At 33.4% G+C, this 21,301-nt stretch overlaps 2 protein-coding genes, 1 long non-coding RNA gene and 1 pseudogene across 3 annotated transcripts in view; 1 reads left to right on the top strand and 3 right to left on the bottom strand.

The window, feature by feature from the left end:
• Positions 1-1,076: 1,076 nt before the first annotated feature.
• Positions 1,077-2,765, bottom strand: LOC106338117 (annotated as a pseudogene).
• Positions 2,766-3,620: 855 nt separating this feature from the next.
• On the bottom strand, positions 3,621-4,509 carry LOC106341481. The gene is made up of 3 exons (XR_001269657.1): positions 4,207-4,509; positions 4,035-4,107; positions 3,621-3,947 (listed from the first exon to the last, which is right to left on the bottom strand). It is a non-coding gene; the product is annotated as an uncharacterized LOC106341481 (long non-coding RNA).
• Positions 4,510-10,823: 6,314 nt separating this feature from the next.
• Positions 10,824-12,332, top strand: LOC106338116 (40S ribosomal protein S3-2-like). Its single transcript, XM_013777164.1, has 5 exons — positions 10,824-10,900; positions 11,533-11,587; positions 11,679-11,810; positions 11,917-12,068; positions 12,272-12,332. The coding sequence occupies exons 1-5, from the start codon at positions 10,824-10,826 to the stop codon at positions 12,330-12,332; spliced, it is 477 nt and encodes a 158-aa protein (XP_013632618.1).
• Positions 12,333-19,554: 7,222 nt separating this feature from the next.
• The window catches only part of LOC106338114, a 10,250-nt gene continuing 8,503 nt past the window's right edge, over positions 19,555-21,301 (bottom strand). The window contains exon 3 of the mRNA XM_013777163.1: positions 19,555-20,114. Within this exon, the coding sequence (XP_013632617.1) occupies positions 19,555-20,114 (560 nt within the window). The remainder of the gene's footprint in view (positions 20,115-21,301) is intronic.

Raw genomic sequence — 21,301 nt, 5'->3', positions numbered from 1 at the left:
TAACTCCGCATCCATGTGAACGACGAAAGACGGTTGTTTTCTAGCACTACGTGCTAGGCTATCCGCCCGTAGGTTCTCCGTCCGTGGTACATGAGCGATGTCTGAGTTGAGAAAACTTCTTTTTAAAATCTTAATGTCTTCCAGATAATTTTCAAATGATGGCCATTCTTTTGGTTGCGAAACTATTTTTACCAATTGAGAACAATCCGTTGCAAACGTCACCTGAAACTGTCTTAAATTCTTCATACATTCCATTGCCCAAATTAAATCCTCCACCTCCGAATGAAGGGGTGAGAGACATGCCCTTACACGAAACAAGTAGTAACTTCAAGTTCAAGATCTAGAGACACATATTGAACTATACCACACTTGTTACCGACCAATTCAAATATGTAGTTTTACTCATTCAAAGCACGATACTTTCATTAACAGAACACAATCCCTAAAAATCGATTGAGGGTTAAAGTTCTGAAAATCGATTGAGGGTTAAAGAAAGACACGGGATTTTACCTTGAAATCACTCTTGGTTGAAAACGAGCAATTGTTTCGTCTCTTCGATTTAAAGGCGGAGACAGAGGTGAAATCGGATTCAGGGTTCCTCTTGTCTTACAGAGACGACGGCGATTCAGGTGGAGGTGACGAAATGGAAGGAGGCTTTGGCAGAGAAGAAGATGTCGGAGGCGGAAGTGAAAGAGAGGTGTCCGATTTGGTGTTGTCGCAAACGAAGGAGACGACTTTCTCCAGTCTCGATCAAAAGGTTTTGTTTTTCTTTATAAAAAAAATAAACATTTTCCTACTAATAATTTCCTATGGCAATCTCGTGAAAAATGAAAGAGAGACTGGTTTTTTGGTATTTTCGGTTGCTCTGTGCTTTAGTCTAATAATTACAAAAGTTTATGAGTTAGTCTAGTAATTACGTGTATGATTTGAGTCATTCTAGGTAATTTCTCTATAATTATTGAAACGGAAAAATTTGAAGCAGAGCTTAGCAAACTAAAAATCATGGAAAATGTTAATCATGCATCGTGAAGATCCGCAGCAATAGCCTTACTCAGTTATCTTGGTCTTCTTCTTGATCATGGCATCATACCCAGCAGCTCCACCTCCACATCAGCCAAGCACAACTTGTTCTCTGCTGTTTCTTCCCGGAGCCCTCCTCCTCCACCCTCTAGTACAGTTACATTCCAGTAATAATTTGTGGGTCTGATCGGGTGATTGTGGTCGAGTGGTAAGGAGACGGGACTGAGACGCCAACACGTTTCAGGTTCGATCCACCCGCCGCGCGAAACTAAGTCACAATTATCCTGGTCACGTAACACGAATATGGGCCTATGCTTTAGGGCCCATTTGAATGCCCGGAGAGAGGGTCTATCCGTGGACTGCACCTCCCCCTTGGGGATTAGTCTGGGCCTCTCCATGGGCCTGGGATACCCCAGGTTAATCAAAAAAAAAATAATAATAATAATTTGTGGGTTAGCTACTGAAGTTATTGGTGAAGAAGAATTCATTGTCGTGGTCATGTTCCCAATTTGCTTATTACTGGTTTCTCCGAGGATTATCTGACGTTTTTGTGACTCTAGGCAATGTAGAAGTTGCTACAACTCTCTCACAAACTCTATCGCTCCACCTATGATCAAAGCTTGATATCCATGTTATATACATGCATATTAAAAAATGTTTTAAGATATATGAATACAAAAAGAAGTATATGCGTTATTATGATGCCCTTTGAACGTAGGATCCAGGCATAAGAGACCTGAGGACACGAAGATGCTCGTTCATTTTCTTCATACGGTTCCTTTAACTACTGCGATATAAGTCGTTCGTTGGCTTTCTACTTCTTCACTTGTCTTGCATGTTCTTGTTCTCTTCCTCTTGCTCTTCAACTCCTTTGTCAAATCATTCTCGTTCTCTCTATTTCCTTCTTCTTCTCCTCCAGTAAAATGGAGTTGCACGGAGTTGTTGCCGTTTTCATCGTCTTGATTCTCCTTTTCTTCAAGAAACACGTTGACTATGTTTCCTTCACATTCACCTCCTGCTTGAGACATGAGATTATGGGTTTGGTTATGATCCTCTATCTTATCATTTAAGACTGGTAACTTCAAGAAATAAACTGGGTCCATCCAGGTTTCTTGATCATCTTGGTTACTGGTCTGGTTCAACGCCACTTTCGGACCAAAGTCCGCAAACTGCATCACGCATGCGAGGCTAGGTGTTGCTCCAAATCCTGACGGAGACAGTTGATGCTGCTGCTGCATCGTTTGCTTTTGTTGTTCAATGCTTCTTCTGGACATATAGTATATCACATCGGAGTTGTTATCGTCCTTAACACTTGAGAATTCACCTAAGAAGTTCGGTTCCTGAAAGAAACCGGAGTATTTCTGAATATATATAGGTGAAATAATTATTAAAATATAGAGAGAACTTACAAACCGAGTTACCTTTATCCACGGCTCCGTACTTGATTATAAAGCTTCTGGCCTGATAACAACAATCCATGAACTTCACAGTGACTTTGAATCAATTTTTCACCCTGCAAGTTGATTCCATGGTTTCTTACTAATGTTCTACACCCAGAGTAAAAGACAGAATTTTGGTTGTGACCAAGACAAATACCCGATCTGCTCCTTTCTTTACATTCCCCACTCGAGCTTCCTGTTAGGCGATCCCCACTCCGAGACATTCAAATAAGCCACCGGAGCTGGTTTAAAACTCAAAATGCGTCTGGCAAACGCCGAGGATCTCACGTTCACCGCAGCTGCCATAGCCGCTGCAGATTCGAACCCGTGTGGAGGCGGTTGCCTCACAGGGGAAGAAGAGTAATGGTTACTAATTGGAGACTGAAGTTATATCACAGAAGAAGAATCATAAGCACCACGACGAAGCCTTAGCTCCATCTCCATATCCATATCTCTAGCGCTCAAACTCAACTTCAAATTAGAGAGGAGGACCAAAACATTGGCCATAGCACACAATTTTTGTATTGGTTAGATTAGAACGAATGAGCTGATGTTACAATGAAGTTATAATGTGGTAAACACCAAGCAAATCCTGTTAAACATAATCATATTTTTTCTGGCCGAGATACAATTAATCAGAATAAAAGCAAATTTACCCACCACAAAAAGGTCAAGTTTAGAAGGAGAGTGCTGTAGTCAATCTCTTCTCCAGATCATCCACTTCAGTAAATTCCAAGCTGCAATAATATTTGAACACCGAAAAGAATGAATTATCTATTCCTCATAAACTTAATGGATCAAAGTAAGTAATTTGAACCGTCATGTCTATTTACATACACGTGCCTCTTTTTATTGACTGTAGTGGGAACGTCATTTTTTTTGTAGCCATCCTGCGTTTTAGAGATGAAGATACATACCTGTTGAGAAAGAAGCAGGTAAAGTTAGTTTTAAACCATTTGTAATATTTTCTTGACAAATTTTAACTTGACTACTTAAGAAAAGCCAACCTGTGAACTTGTAATCTCATCGACCACCTATAAGAACAGCAGAATACTGAGGAATTAGTTAGATTGAAGAATATTGAGAAAACAAACGAAAGTTGTGTGTGTATCTTGTGACTGAAATTTCTTGCCTGTGACATCATCTCTATCTATAAACACACAACACACAGTATCCAGTCATAAGTACGTTTCTTAGTGTTTAGACTCTACACTATGTTCACTCTTTTGATCTTGTACAGAGGGATTGACACTTTGTAGTGAACCCTCATGATCTCCCTGAGGAGAAGCCAGTTGGATAGATCTGTCGCTGCAGAAAGCAATCTTCTTTGATGAGATGAAGAGTAACGCTGCGATTGTGGATAAGTAACATCGTAGACTCTAAAGAGCCGCTTGTAGTTCTTCTCTAAGCCTCCCATTTGAATGATCTTAGATCCTAAGAATAGCTTTCTAACTTGCTTTGATCTCTAGCTCCGTTTGTGTAGCTCCGCTGCAGAAGTTTCGGAATCGATTTTTTCTTGCTTTGTAAGATGTTGACAATCAAGATATTACTGATCAAAACATGGAAACTTCTTACCTCCAATATGTTTAGTGTTCACTGTGGTTACTAACAGAACAGCAGGATAATGAACCACATATAAGTCTGGAAACTGAAATCATAGATAAAAATGTCTTAAAAAATATAACAGAGAGATCGAAAGGGAGTAGGAGGATAATGAACCACATATAATTGTGTTTGGAGATCTTACTTGGTTCGCTTTGATAGAAAATAATAACACAGCATCAGAGTTTCATTGAATATCTAAGGCCTTCGACTTTCTAATGCAATTTTTTGTATGGAGATCGTATATAGTTGTTCGATGAAAGCTCTAGGGTTTATATCGAAAGCTTTGATGTAAGGTTTATATAAGAGAAAAAAGGGAGGTCAAAGGATAACATCTCTTATTAAGATAGGTGTAAAGAACAAAACTGAATGAGTGAGATTGGGTAACGTTGGATTGCAGAAGTCGGAGCGATGATCTTGAAGGCGAAGAGACGGAGACAACTCAGAAGCAGTGTATTTAGAAGAGGCTCAGACTCGTTAAAAATGGGCCAATCTATCTCGATTAACAAAAGAATGACATGACAATTTAGAAACATCTGATTGGTTGATTTTTTTAGATGATGTGGACAGCCTCCCTACTCCTCATATATCATTTTTAGTATTAGTTAGATTGATTATGATATATAATATAGGCCTGGGCATTTCGGGTATCGGTTCGGTTCAGTTCGGGTATTTCGATAATATATGTAAATTTTAGTAGGATCATTTGAAACAGAAAAAAATAGATGAAAATAAGACTTTAGTTTAATAAAATAGATTCTTACTAAAATCTCTAGTCATTATTTTAGTTTCAAAGGTATTTTGTAAATAATATTGAAAAAATGTTATTTCTAAACTACAACTCTAAATTAATAGAATAAATATTATTATGATTAAATATACTATAATATTATGTTTCAAAAACTGTATTATGTACTGTATAATATACTATATCATATACGTTTATTAGTTTTGTAAGATGTTTGCATTTTAAACGCTTTATCCGAAAAAAGATCGTTATTTTTTTGACATCCGTTTTTCGCTATTAAGTATGAACTATATTTTGACCCGCGCTTTAAAGCGCGGAATACAGTTTCTGTTAAAACATTAAATTTAGCACATTCTTCATTCGATTAAATATGCGGTATAATTTATATTTTTCAATGTTTGATTTTACGTCTATAACTGGTAATTTAATATATTGACATAAATATATCTAAAATATGTAAATTTATATGGTATGGAAATTATGTTTGTAATTTATAGATGCCAATTTTGTAAGCCCAAAAAAAAATAGTAAGAAGAATTTAATATCATGACCATATTTACTTTTTTTATAGTAAAATCTAAATAGAAGTCATAATTCAGATACTTTAATTCTCATGTTGGTAAGAAAATTGTAATGCAGTTTTAAAGAATTGTTTATAGCTATACAAAAAATTATAATTTATTACATGTAATTTTGTTAAATAAAAGATGAATCATTTAGTTTAAAACAATTTTTTTCATTTTAAAAAACTTCTCTAAATTAAAATTAATCTAAACTCAAGACCATTCTAAATACATAAACCATTCTGAAGACCATTTTAAATTTTTTTCAAAAAGAAAAGACAATTCTAAATTAAAACAAAAAAATCCCCATTTTTATGTTTTAAAACTAAACGAATAAATTGGGCTTTGATAACTGATATACAAACTGATCTTTTTTTTTTTTTTGTAACACTATATACAAACTGATCAGATAACCAAATTATTGTAAAGTTGGTCGTACAATTCATGTTTATATTTGTTTAATATGACCCAGGAACACAACTCGTTTTAGTAGCAACGGTAAAACATATAGCTCTGTTTTATACTTTTCATAATTATCTAGCTAAAAAAAACCCAGAAATATCGATGGGCCTTGAGTTTGGTCGACACTTCAAAACGCCTCGTTTCTGATTGGCCGAGAATATATAGTTGGCGAAAATAATTAAAAGATTCAAAAAGGTAATGGCATGGTAAGGTAAATAACTCTAAAAATAAGGGTAGAATCTTATAAAAGATTCTGCTTTAATTGTATAGACTAGATCTTGATCTTGCTTTTTATTATTTGAGAATCATTTTTATTATTTACTAGTGGTATTCTGGCGCTATGCGCCGAGGTTCGTGTGTTTTATTTTTACATGAATTTACAATTCATTTTATGGTCTTAGTAAATAAAATATGTTCAAAAATATGAAAACAGAAATTTGTTGAAAGAAAATTATATATTTTCTGGTCCAGTGGTTAACGACCGTAATGTATTAATTTGTTTTAAAATTGCTTATTTCAAAATATAATAGCATAAGTGGTTGTGACTAATCGATTCAATAAAAGTAGAGTAAAAAATTGATAGTCGTTACATAGTTAATTTAATTAAAACTTAAACATAAAGTAAATTTGATGTTTTATTTAAACGTATATAATGAATTTTTTTTTATATATTCTTCTTATTTGATTTTGGTAAGAAACCTATTCTGACAATGGAACATATTAGGAAATGAGAAAAATATTTTTTTTGAAAATTAAAACGAAAATTAAAAAAACAGTATGTAAATAAAACTAAAAATTGGACCATAAGAAACTCCTTTATAAATTGTCATAATTCTGAAATATAGATGACTTTTTTTATATATGGAACAACTTTTATCGGTACGAAGCCATTGATCAATGCAGCAGAAATAGAAAATATGATCGCAAATAAGAGAGCATAGATAGTTTCCACTGCTGACTTCGAACCGCTATTGTTGTAATTTATTTATGGACATTTATAAGTAGCCATTTTGATTAATTTGAAAATTTACTATTGTAGTTGCTATTTGTGTCGAGGCGGTTGCTCTTTTAAAAAAAGTGAGATATGATTGCATCACGGTAGAAGACAAATAATGTATTTTTTGTTGTTAAGAACATAAAGGCTACCTTATCGATGCATTATTTGAAGCTATAAAGTTTTTATAAGAGTCCATAACAATTTATAAAGATCTATAAATATTTTATAAAAGTTAATAAATCATTTGTACAGTTTATAAATCATTTATAGACTAATCTGAGATTAGCATAAAGTTTTGAGAAGTACCCTTCAAAATCAGTTATATGTAATAAATCCTTATAAAATGACAGTGGTGAACGCATCTCTGTTTTATTCTCTCTGATTGCATTAGACTTAATAAATATTCCATTTTTTCAAGCTCCTTCTCTCCCGAACGCTTCAGTGACCACATTGTAGGTGACTATGGTCCATGAATTCCAACGGTCATCTTTGGCCAAGGTCCGCATCAATGGCCTTCCTTGCAGCTTTCACCGCCTGGTTGATATCTTCAGTGTCGCCTTCAGCTACGTTCACAATGACTTTCCATGTGCGTCGATCAAGAGTCGGGAACGTCTTACTTAAACTCCCAATCCAAAACCAAACATTAGTGCTCATGGAACTTGAATCTCAAAAGTCAAAATTTTCCTTTGTTATTCCGATGTTTATGAATGAAAACATTACTCACCAGAAGCAGAGTCGACGAAGTTCCCATCTATGAGGAGCTGTGTGTAAGAAACTTGAACCGACATGCTTATTCTTCAGCTGCAAATGAGGTTCCAACTATCCATACGATCTTAATTTCATTGTAACATTATCTCCCTGCAAACCAATATGTTTTAATACATCATAGCCACAGATTCACACATCAAAGAATCTAACTTTCGTTTTACTTAAAAACGACGAATTTTTCTGCTTGATTGTTGTACCATACTCAACACTTTGTTTAAAACTAACTCAAAAAGCAGAAACTAACACCTTAATGCACTAAAAATTTAAACGACCAAAGAACACACAGATTTCAAAGGAGCCGAACCTCAAGTCACCGTCTTGCGAGAGCCAGGAACAGCATAAGCAGCGCCTCTATCATCAATTTGGCAGCACGATCTGACTTCATCCCTTTTCCCTAACAAAAATAAAACTTCCCTAACAAAAACAAAACTTTGAAAAATTCATAGACCCAAAATCAAACGGAATACATGGGACTGAATCTCTGTGAAATTTGGAATACCTCTTTGAAATTTTCAAACCTGTAATTAACAAAGAAATATAAAAACCACTCAATCTAATTAAATATAGTATGGTTAAGATAATCAGCGATGGCAGTTTATATTGGAAAAGGAAGGCGAGGGAAGATGAGGAGGACAAACTTTTCATCATTGAGGAGGATGTCAACACATTAGCTCCCTTCTTCTTGATATAGATTAGGTGCCTCCGTGAAACGAAGGAGAAGCGTGACCACCAGCTGTGAAGAACCCGGCCGGCTGACAGCTGGTCGCCATCGTCCCTAGAACAAAAACTCTAGTGGTGGGAAGCGAAGGAGAAGCGTGACCACCAGCCGGTTACGGTGGATGCGAAGAGATCGATTGAATGCTTCCACTGAGAGGAGTGGATCAAACGCGCAAGAACTCTGAGTTAAGAACGGATTAATGGAAGGCTGAGACGATACGAGATAGGAACATCGATTGAATTTTCTGGAAATTGCATCGGGGAAGTCGCAAGCTTGAGAGAAGAAGATAGCTAATGATACGTGGGCTTGACATAATATTGAGCTTAATAATAAAATTTAATAAAAGCCCAGTTGGAATAAGACCGGATTACACAGAAATCGTTTGTTTGGTGAGGCGACACGTGGCGAGAAAGCCCCCCCTTTCCAGAGTGACGTGGACGCCTGAGAAAGCAGATATGTCAACTTTATTTAATAAGATATTTGCATGAAGAAATTATGATGGATTTAGTGTATATTGACAGTAGTTTTATTTTTATTTGGTTCCACTATTGTGACATAAAAGTAAGGACACTTTGTAAATTTAAAATAGATATTTCGAACAACAAATACTATTATCAGATTTTTTTAATTTACCAATAAGAATGATATCATTAAAAACATTTATTGTCATATTGTTTGTTGTTTTTGATCAAAATAAGAATGATATAATGGTACATGATATATTTTTAAAATCATTTAGAAATAAAACATACCTTGAAAACAAAAAATAAAGCACCATAAAATGTAATTAAATACAAAATTATATATACAATAATATAATTAGATGTCATTATATAGCTACATGTATTTATATATTATAAACAAAATCAATACAATTTAAAAATATATAAATACAACCGCCACTCTAAATACAAAAAAATAAATACCTATTTTTGACAAAAAAAGTAAATACTCACACCTAAATTTTTTTTAACTAACTTCCAATAAGAACTTCTTTTAACCAAACGATTTTGTTGCATTTCCTACACAATTATATGATACCTCGTAACAAAACCAACAATGGGCCTTTACAAAAATGTGGAATTTATGCATGGATTTAAGATGGGAGCATCTCATTGGTTGAGCCATATATGGCAAAGTTAATTTAGAGTTTTTTTTAAAAAAGGGAATGGCGTAAGAATGTAAATAACTCAAAAAATCATGAGGGCAAAATCATATTAGAGATTCTATTTTAATAGTATAGATATATTTTTCAATATGATTACCACACAATAGTTTGAAAATTTCTATAACCAACTTAATAAGGAAAAAAGAGTTGAACACAAATATGATAACCACACACTAATTAGAAAAAAAACAAGTCAAACAAATCTAATCAATTTTTAAGGATTACAGTACAAGACATGCATTACTAATTACATTGTTCTATCTATAAATTAATCATGATCTTAAATAGAAATTACAACCATCAAACTAGTAAACCAAAAAAATAAAAATTCTAATAAACGTCTCTTTATCGTAATAATATCACGAAGAACGATATGTCTTCATCACAGTTTGCTATCTTTTGCGCCATCCTGATTGCATTATTTCCTCTTCATGAATGTATGTGTTTATACTATTTTCCCTTTTCTCATCATATATCTATATTATCATTGCAATCACATCATGATATCCAAGTGATATTGCTGTTGCTTTTTTTTTATATAGTTGTCGATGGCCAAGGTGGTAATGCGGGATTTTGCGTACCAGTCAATTGCGACACTAATGACAAAAATCGAAGTTGTGCTACCTGTCACATTGCCTCCCCACGCAAGTCACTTAGTTTCAAGAGCTTAGCAGAATGTAATGCTGGGTGCAAGGCATAAGTTAACTCGAGGCGTGCAAATAGCACTGAATAAACGTTTTGTTTAATACCTAATTTATCTGCTTCCGATTTTGATTACAATACAGAATCTTATTTGAGTCCAATAAATAAAATTTATGCCTATTGTATCTGTGTTTAGAGACTTCCATAGTCTACGTAATACAAAATAGTTTAACATATTTCTCTCCTTTTGTTTTGTTTGACTATTAATATTTTTTTAAGAAAATATATCTTCTTTTTAATTACTAAGAGTACGTTTTTTAAACTGGATAGTTTGTAATAATGGTAAATGGTAAGTTTTTTTTTTCTATTTCCTTCTACGCCATATAACTACTACTTGTGAGTAAGGAAAAAACATAGATCAAAGAGTAAACGTAGAGATTTTCTTATTTGTCTTCACAATCACTTAAAACAATAATAAAAACTTATATTACTCTTTTATCTAAGACTTTTTGTTATCTTGCTTAATAGGAAGACAATGAAAATAGAACAAAAGAGAAAGACTCATTAACATAAACGCTCTAAGTATTGCTACAAATTTACGTAAAAGACTTTATTATGTAAAAGACTTTACATAACCAAATATAAACAGAGTAGGTACATCAGATTTCAAAGACAAGAACTAACAAAAGTAACGAGATGGTTCTGCAAAGTGACAATGCTAACACAGGAACCAAACTTGGTCTCGCCGGTCTTGGCTACTCTTTGATGGATATGTAACATCCAGATTTTTGGTATATGTAGAAAGGATTAAAAGAATTGATTTGGTTACTTATGTTATCAATGTTGACTTACCTTTTTCGTCACACATCCGTTTAGTACTTCATGCTTAAGTGTGTTTTGGGCTGTTGTAATGAAAGGATGGTGGCCTATCGAGAAGTGATTCGCGATACCGTGTGAGTGAGGCCAAAGCACGGGAAAAGGTCATGTAGTGATTGCAGGGTCAGTAAACAAGACTTTCGGGCCTTGAAAAAATTAATGCACTGCTCGTCAGAGGGATGGGGTCCACAGGCCGAGTGAGTGGGCGTGGGTGGTCGGGTGTTACACGATATTCTTTAGGATCCTTCTAACATAGATTTAACTTTCCTCTGTGCAATTTTCTCAACTGTGTTAACTTGTTATCTACCACCAAGTAACAAGACGACAGTATACACTAACACACTCTACTGAACCGAAACGAGATTGCATCCTGGTGGTTTCGGAGGTATAATCTTCAACCTCAAAGGTCTATCCGCTATTTTCTTTAGTCATCAAGCCATTTCCTTCATAGGGACAGTGGCAGTTTCTCTATGATGTTGTGTAGTTGTGATGTGTCTTGCTGATATTGGAATGATGTTGTGGTGTATAGGGCTTGCTATGGTGTCTTGAGATTCTTCATGGAGAGTGGCGCTAAGGGATGTGAGGTGATGACAAATCCCAGTACTCTCTAATCGTTTTCATTTTCTCTCCACATAACAATCTCTGACAGTGTTGATTTGAAATGCTTACTGTCAGGTCATTGTGAATGGAAAGCTTCGTGCAGCACGTGCCAAGTCCATGAAATTCAAGGACGGTTACATGGTTTCCTCTGGTCAACCCACCAAGGAGTACACCGACTCTGCAGTGAGACATGTTTTGCTCAGACATGTTTGATTTTATTCTTCCTGAGTTCCTCATTTAATTTTCTTCTTATTGACTGACTATATGATCCAGAAATGTGTAACCTGAGTCTGGTTAAAACCCAAATGTGCAGAGTGTGCTTGGAATCAAGGTGAAGGCCATGCTTGACTGGGACCCTAAGGGTGTATTGGGACCAAAGACACCATTGCCTGATGTTGTCATCATCCATGCTCCCAAGGAAGAAGATGTCAGCTCCGCACCGGCTCAGGTTGCTGCTCCGGCTGCCTTCTACCAGAAGCACCCCTCACAACCGTCTGGTTAAAACCCAAATGTGCAGGGTGTGCTTGGAATCAAGGTGAAGGCCATGCTTGACTGGGACCCTAAGGGTGTATTGGGACCAAAGACCCCATTGCCTGATGTTGTCATCATCCATGCTCCCACGGAAGAAGATGTCAGCTCCGCACCGGCTCAGGTTGCTGCTCCGGCTGCCTTCTACCAGAAGCACCCCTCACAGCCGTAGATTACCCTGAGATGATCCCAGTCGCCTAGAAGAAGAGACTCGTTTTACTAGTACAACAACGTGGTTTTGTTATTTTGACTTTTCTTGCTCTGTTGACAGTTTATAGTTTCTCCGTCTGTTCGAATCAAACACCTTTCTTCAAATCTTACTTAAAAAATATTCCAAATTTTACAATGTGAAAGTACCTTCGGTTTCATTATGTTTTTGGTTTTTTTCATAGTAAATACATTTATTTACGGTATTTTTTCAAAACCAACCTACGATTTGGAGTTAACCCGAGAACCAACCTCTTTTTTTGTCATTACTATTCACCTTTGAAGTTCCAAACTCTCCTTATGTTTTTGAATTATTTATAAAAGTGTCATTATTAATTAATTATTTAATTATTTCGAAAATGAGAAAAAAACTATTACACCCTAAACATTTCTTCTTATTTACAACAATGTCATCATCATAAATTTTCCAACCACCATGAACCACCATTTTTGAGCTCTTAAAAACTCAAGAATTCAATTTGTAACCACTTTTTCTCTTTCTAAACTAACAAATCTTCATTTTCTCTCATTTCCTCTCTATTTTCATCTAAAAAACTCCTATAACTTCCATTTTTATAATCTAAACTTTCAGATTTTCGAGTTTATTCAGCTGTGAGTTGAGAAAGGTGGTTCTTTTTGGTCATATTTGGAGCTTGGACGGTGGTAAAGGGCGGAAAGAAACTTTACACCGGAAAAAATAACTATTTACTGAGTTTTCGTCATTTTTCAGATCTTTTTCGCGATAGTATACTGTTTCGTATATCTACGCTTATGTGTATACTTACGATGTGGTCTACTTTTCAACGCACATGTTTCTTTTGCAATTGACCAAAATAATTTTTTTGTATAGTACATCTTAACATTTGAAAACAAAAACAAAAAAGTAGGTAGACTTACTAAAAAGTCTACGTAAAGAGTTTAGTTTTTGCATTTGACCGAACTTTGGGCAACTTTTGACTTTTCATAATAGACTTCACCAGAAGTCTACATTATGTAGAGTGCTAGAGAAGTGTACAAAATGTCAGTTTTGCATTTGACCAAAACTTTGACTGCGTTGAATATGTTAGTTTTGTATTTGACTAAAATATTATAAAGTTGACCAAATAAAAAAAAATAGTGTAGACTTCATGTTTAGTCTACTATTCTCAGAAAAAAAACGTAGACTGCATATGAAGTTTATTATTTTATTTTGGTCAAATGCAAAACTAATCTGTCAAATTTGGGAGTAGACTTCAGTTGAAGTCTACACTTGTGTAGACGTTCATTTCAATCTATTTGTAGAAAGTCAAACTTGGTCAATTGCAAAAACTAACATTTTCTAAAAAAAATTAAAAATATAGACTGTAAATGAAGTCTACTTTTGAAAGTCAAATCCTCTTGAATTCTGGTCAATTGCAAAAACTAACATTTTTCAAAATGTAAAATGAAAAGAAAGTCTACACGTATAAAATTATAACTTTAAAAAAAAAAATACAAATACTAACCCGTGGATTTTTCAACTGCAAAAATTAACCCAAATTATAGACCTACTTGATAGTCTACAAACGTAAACTGAAAAGAAAGTCTATTAGTGTGTAGACGGAGTATAAAGTCTATGTAAAAAAATCTATAAAAAATGGATTTGTGTATTATTCATAATGTATTTTCAAGATTTTTTAGTTTGATAGTGTGTGTTAGTTAATCCTAATGGTCTTGAACTATTTTGAAAAGATGATCTTTTATAGTTATGAAATTATCAACATTTTTGTTTCAATATCTAGTTAGCTAATAAGTGTCAACGTCTTTGTAAATCTACTTTGTAATATTATCAAACATGAAATTTTTCTTCGCTTATTTTGTACACATGGTGAACTTGTTGAGATGACACAAGAATATTATGATCTCGACAAAAAAACTGAGATGGTGGAGCTAGCATATTCCTTACCAGACGTAACTTTAGAGCAAATGGGTCATGATACTCAGAATATGCATGTCACGAATGATCGACAAGTGCGGAACTTGATCGAGTTATGTAAGATACATATTGTACGCCTTTGTGTATCAAGACAGTGCCAAGTAGACTACAAATTTTTGGTTTGACTATATGTTAGATAATAAGTATAGACATCTTTGGAAGTCTACAAAAGTAGATTGATGTTGAAGTCTACGTCGTAAATACTATTAACAGTATGTTTGTGTATTAGTCATCATATTTTCATGATTTAATTATATTACAGTGTGTTAGTAGTTTGCTTCTGCATTTTGTTGTTTGAAGTATACACTTGAAACTTACTACAAAATTTTGTGATTAGTTTTACTCTTCAAACTTCTTAGGAATTTTGTGTAGATTTTCTTCTTCTCACATGTGTGTTAGTTATTGTTTTAGCTTATGAAGGTTTTAATCGTTTGGTTGATTAGAGTATCTTGTGAAAAAAATTGATAGCTAACAAAAATTAATAATATCATACAAGTGAAACACAACTAAAAAATAATACAATGTTTATAGATTATGCATCATATAATTGTTTACAAATGAATATTTTATTATGACAAATTATTAAAAGGAAATTTATTAAAAAATATTCTTCAGAACGTGTTTGACTTTTCATAATCTTGATGCCTCAAATGAATCTTGGAAAAAAGTACATGCAAAGTAATATAAAGTTACGAGAAAAACATAAGATAAAAAAATTAAATCATATTTTAGTAGACTTTTTATTAAGTCTACTTAAAATTTATGGTAGAGTAGACTTTAGTTTAAGTCTACTAGCCCTGACTTTTGAAGTCTACTTTGTCAGAAAAGTTTTAGATCTGAAAAATAATTACATTAAAAAATATGAAAATAAGTTTAGATCTAAAACATTTTAGAAAATAGAATTTATAAGACAAAATAGTAGTAAATTAAAGACATAAAGTTTGAATATGTAATTTTATTTAAATATAAATACAAAAACACATATTTAAAATCAATAGATGTAAATCTTACATTTTTGGATAGAGAGATATTAACCATGGAAGAAAATACCTGAAAAATAAGATAAAATTATTAATAAAACATAGGAAAAAAATTGAAGTCATATTTTTGTAAACTTCCAATGAAGTCTGCTTAAAATTAGTGGTTTAGTATACTTTTTTGAAGTTTACTAGCTTTAGCTTATAAGTAGACTTCATTAGAAGTCTACATTATCTAATAATTTTCAGATCTGAAAAAATCTGTACATTTTAAAATGTGAAAAATAGTTTTAAATCTGAAAATACTTTAAAAACAGAATTTGTAAGATAAAATAGTAGCAAAGTAAATGTACAGATTTGAATCTATAACTTTATTTGAATATGAACATATAAATACACATTTAAAATCTATAGATTTAAAACTTACATTTTTAGAGGAGAAGATGAAAACCATGAATGATAGTACCTATAAAACAAGATAATATTGTGAGAAAGACATAACATTAAAATATGAATTTAAAATCTATAGATCTAAAACTTACACTTTTAGAGAAGATGAAAACCATGAATGATAATACCTACAAAAACAAAATAATATTTTGAGAAAGACATAGCATAAAAACACACATTTAAAATTTATAAATCTAAAACTTACATTTTTAAAGGACAAGATGAAAACCATGAATCATAATACCTATAATAACAAGATAATATTGTGAGAAAGACATGAAAGAGTTTTAGAGAAAAAAAAGAGAGAAATGAGAGAATTTTAGAGAGAAGAGAGAGAGTTTTAGAGAGAAGTGAGTGAGTTTTATAAACTTGTGCAGCCATTTTAGATAGAGATAGTATAAATTTCATTTATATAGGGAGACAAAAATTGTAATCGGGTTAAAATTTACGACACTGTAGACTTCTTTTGAAATCTACTAAAATTAAATTTGGTTAAAATTAACTTGGTTAAATTCAGTTAGGTTAAATTCAGTGGGAGTCGACTTTTTTATCAGTTTGCACCGGTAAGGCTGGTTTAAATTTGATTAGGTTAGAATTTTGTTGGTTACATCCGGTTAGGTTAAATTCGTTGAGAGTAGACTTCTTTATCAGTCTACAAATATTTTTATTTTCCTACTTCCTTTATATTTTTAGCAATTTATATATGAATTAATAAATTTCTTTCATTATTTTTTAATATTTATAATATATAATTTCATATTTAAACTTTAAAATAATGATATTTTAAAAAAAACACTAATTACAGTAGACTAAATTGTAAGTCTACGAAACCCTAAACTACAAAACTCAAACCCTAAATGTTTGCTTGATAATCAAAAGAGTCTCAATTATTGTATCAAATATCCAGATATATAAACTACTCAACACTAGTATGCAAATTTTAATCAATAAAACAAAAACATATAAATCTAAAATATTACCCTAAGAATTTAACCTTAAAAGACATAACATGCTACAACATTTTATTTTAAACCATAAACATTGTCTAACACATGTACCAAATCAATATGTATTCTTTTAAATTGTTCAATTATATAAAATTTCCATTTCTAAACTTCATATTAACCCTTATATTAATGATTAGTTTAAAGTTTCACAAAAAATATTTTTGTACACTTTTAAAATTAATTTATACGATCAAATTACGATGTAAACTTGTATTGACGTCTACAGATATGTAGACTTTCATTTTTACGTGTAGATTTACGAAGGACATAATTGTAAAATAACTTTCTTGTTTTTTGTTTTGTCATAAGGGTTATATATATAGTACTTTTACTATCTCTTTAGGTTGGTTTTGCATTTGATTGAATATGGGGTAGGGAAGTTTGAATAAAACAATTTCATATATTTATGAATAATTTATAATTATGATATAGATGATATCATATACAAACAACACAGATGAGAACTTTTAAGTTATAATATACTGGTTATGAGTTCGATTTTAGTATCATATATTACTATGAGAGTAATCTTCGCTATCATTTCAAAAGTTTAGTTTTAGCTATCCTCCATTAGACTACCTTATAAAATTATTTACGTGAGTACGACCCAAACCCCCAAAGCATCCTTTTATTATTCGAGGCCTTTTGTTTTTTTTTTCAAGATGCATATATACACATGTGAATTTTGTACGGAAGAATAATGTATAAATTGGAGAAATCTTATTATTTGTTATTAAGCTTGATGCAAAAGTTTAATTTAAATAATGTTTCAATAAATTTGGCGGGTTTGTTCACGGTTTCTTTGTGCGTATGTAGTCAATAAATTCGTTCATCTTCTTAAAATAATAACAATCTTCACATGCGCTGTCCATATCATGCTGGTGACATTCTGCTTCGGGCTCCATCCTGGCTGTATTTGCTAAATACCTTATCTTCAAAATAACTTTGATCGATCTAAGTGAAGTTTTAATCGTGGTCAAGCACTGTGGGGATCTATCCTGATTAGTTTTCCAAGATAGTTTACGATGTACTCTTTCCCCTCAGCAAAATCGCCTCTGCACAACATTAATATACCATAAATGTATATACCGTTGTCATAGCCTCCATCTGCAGATTGACGAAGATGGGTGAGTCCTTTGATAGATTTCATACACTGGAAATAGTTTGCGGGGTCTGTGAACGGGGGGGTTCCTTCACAGCTACCGATACTCTCGTCGGAATCATAATCGTTTTCTGACATGACTGATACCAGTATTTGGGATTTTTATTATCTAATATAATGAGAGATCAGGTTGTATTCGTATGCTCCCGTACGTGTATTAGATGTTAATATAATGTGTAAAATGAGTTTTTTTTTTGTATGAACATTTGTGTGTAATTGATGTTACATAGAAGATTGTTGGTTTTAATTTACATTTCAGTTATAATGAGACATTACGTGGCCTAAATTTAATACCTTTTATTAAGATTACGTTGTATTGTTGAACGGTTGAATGATGTTTTTTTTTTTTTTTGGCGTATATTCGTTTAATACGGTGTAAAAAATAATTTTAAATGCATTTAGATGTTTTTTTTTTGAATCAGTTACGTGAATTCTTAATCCTAAGATTGTGCGGATGTCAAAATGATTAATTTATTATTATTTTTTTTGTTCATACATCCGAGTATTCCAAAACGGCTAAATTCCAATTGAATTGATGCGACTATGAAGAATTAATTTACGGTGTTGTATATAGTAAAAGATAACACATTTGTTTGTTTTTATCTTCATTAAGTCATGTAACTCTCGATAGATGACTATATTACAGTTATAAGTATTAGATTTTATCATTTTTGTATTATTCGTAAAGAAGTGATAGTTTGTAATCGCAATTGGTGAATAAGTTACATTGAATACTTAACTTTTGTATAATATATTATCGCTAAGTTGCTTGATTATAATTTAGAAGCGTATAAGCTAATTATTAACTTATGAACACAAATTGTTTAGTTGGATTTGTATTAAATACATTTGAAGTTTGACCCGAATTGTTAATATTCGTTTTTTACGTATAACTAACACTTCATGCAAATTATATGACTCATAATGCCAATTCCTTTTTTAATTTGTTTTTTTCTGTATATGAAATGTATTTATGTAAACTGATACGTAAATCTTAAATGAATTAAGATGGATGAACCTAATCTTTCGACATTGGTGCATGTTTTAATATTTTTTTTTTTCATGGATAGGTCATCGACAACTCGTGCACCAAAAGGTAAACAAAAACAAAACATAGATGTCGCCTGACTGAAAATTAAGAAAGCAGTTTTCTGAAAAAAATATCTGAATCAAAACAATGGTGTATTCGTGAGGTAGTCGGAGCGAGCAGTGCAAAACAATGGTGTAGTTAGTTACTGAAAACGAAATCAATGCGATATTGTTTTTTTAAGTAAAATTTGTTAGTTCTAATCTGAGTCACTCGAACATCCCTGAAAATTTCCTTGTATACGATATTGGTAACTCCATCTTCACCGTCTTTGTCGGAAGTCTCGTCTAATATCTTCAGACCAGCTGGGGTTGTCACTCTGGACATGGCAACGTACAACTGTCCGTGAGTAAAAACAGGGCGAGGAAGGTATAAAGCAACTTGTCTTAAGCTCTGGCCTTGACTCTTGTTTATTGTCATGGCGTAACATAGCCTGATTGGGAACTGGCGTCGACGAAAGACGAAAGGATGAATCGTGTCGGTGGGACTCAGCTGTATCCTAGGAATCAAAACCTCTTCTCCAACATCCGTCCCAGTCATGATTTCGCTGCAACAACCTGTTACCTAGTCGCTTGACCATCATTCTTGACCATCATTCTTCTTTTTACCCCCTTCGACATTGGCACCTGGATCATTCATCTCTAGAAGAGCAGTTGCTCGATCAACGCCTTTAGTGATATACTTGAACAGATATTTTATTGCGCTAGTTCTGCAGCACCACTCAACGTTTATATGTGCTTGATATTTCTTCAGCAGGCCAAGGTTATGAGGCACAACAAATCGATTGTCCACTTGTATGTCGTTCTTAACGACAAAAGACGTATCATCAGACCTCCTTCTATAAACGACAAACCCAGATTTGTCAATTCTTGTATGCTCAGATAAAGGTTTAGGGAAGTTCTTTGTGCACTCTCCCTTGTCCATGCACGGTGACTTGGGGCGCATCCTGCCACACGGACCATGGATCATATGACGCTCAACCAGTTCAAATCCTTCTCTATCAACTTCCTTATCGGGAAACTCTGCTGAGATGTATTCGTCAATCATCGCGGCTATAACGTCTTTTCTGATCCCTTTCAACCACAATAAGATATGGGCATGCGGCAAACCTCGCTTTTGAAATTCGATTGTGTAGACAGCTACAATGATATGAGAAATAACTATATTAAGGTCAAATAAAAAAATAAATTAATGAAACTACTATGGAATTAGATATTGAACTGTTTTTAAATATTTCATATAACTTTAAGGAAAAAAATTTTAAAAATATATTTTCGGCATGAGTTACTTATAAGTCAACACTACAAGAAAACAGTGATATTCTGACGGACATTCCGACGGAAAATAAAATCCTCGGAATATACCGACGGAATTCCGAGGAAACTACAGTCCGTCGGAATATTCCGAGGAAATTCCGAGGAAAACTCTGTTCCTCGGAAAAAACCGATGAATTCCGAGGAAATATTATAGCCGTTGGAGAGCCGTTGGGGGATTTTACAAAATTCCGAGGAAATTCCGACGAACTAGTTTTGTCCGTCGGAATTCCGTCGGAATTTCCTCGGTATGTCGGCAGGATTTAAACTATAAATACAAGCACTCCTCTTCCTCTTCATTCACTTCATATCTTCATCCTCCCTCTTACTCTATTTACACACGAATTTGATTCATAAAAAAGATGTCTTCTTCAAATTATTTTCGTTCTTGGATCGATCGACCTCATTTGGATCCGAACACGAGATTGCTTACGGAAGAATACCAACGAGGTATAACTGAATTCATGGGGTTAGTTCACCGACAACCGGAAGCAAAAACAGGTATGTTAAGATGTCCTTGCTCTAATTGTAAAAATAGAAAGGTTATTAAAGAGTGGGATGTTTGGACTCATCTATATTTGAGTGGGTTTACACGAAGTTACAAAATTTGGTATCATCATGGGGAAACTGATTATGAACATGGTAGTACTAGTGAACCTCAGCCAGCGGTTAGATTAGAAGAACCAATTAGAACGGATGTAGATTATGGTGTAGGTACTGAGCAGATGGTAAATGATCATTTTAGAGGGGAAGATTTACCCAATGCACAAGCTAAGAGATTTTATGATATGTTGGATGCTGGAAAGCAACCATTATACGAAGGTTGCAGAGATGTTCATTCAGCTTTATCATCTGCTACAAGATTGATGAGCATTAAAACAGATTATAATTTGGCTGAAGACTGTGTGGATGCGATTGCTGATTTTGTAAAAGGTATTCTACCCGAGGATAATGTAGCTCCTGGTTCATACTACGAGGTTCAGAAACTCGTAGCTGGTCTTGGTTTATCATAT

This window comes from Brassica oleracea, chromosome C4 (assembly GCF_000695525.1).
Source record: "Brassica oleracea var. oleracea cultivar TO1000 chromosome C4, BOL, whole genome shotgun sequence".
In the NCBI taxonomy this organism is placed as follows: domain Eukaryota; kingdom Viridiplantae; phylum Streptophyta; class Magnoliopsida; order Brassicales; family Brassicaceae; genus Brassica; species Brassica oleracea.
Note: the sequence above shows the minus strand (reverse complement) of the source record. Positions and strands in the feature narration are given on the sequence as shown.

Excerpts from the sequence above, each read along its gene's own strand:
- LOC106338116 (XM_013777164.1), top strand. The coding sequence starts at position 10,824 with ATGGTTCTGCAAAGTGACAATGCTAACACAGGAACCAAACTTGGTCTC. Across the intron at positions 10,901-11,532 it reads GGCTACTCTTTGATGGATAT|GGCTTGCTATGGTGTCTTGA; the intron begins GTAACATCCAGA and ends TGTGGTGTATAG. Across the intron at positions 12,069-12,271 it reads CAGGTTGCTGCTCCGGCTGC|CCTTCTACCAGAAGCACCCC; the intron begins CTTCTACCAGAA and ends CTGCTCCGGCTG.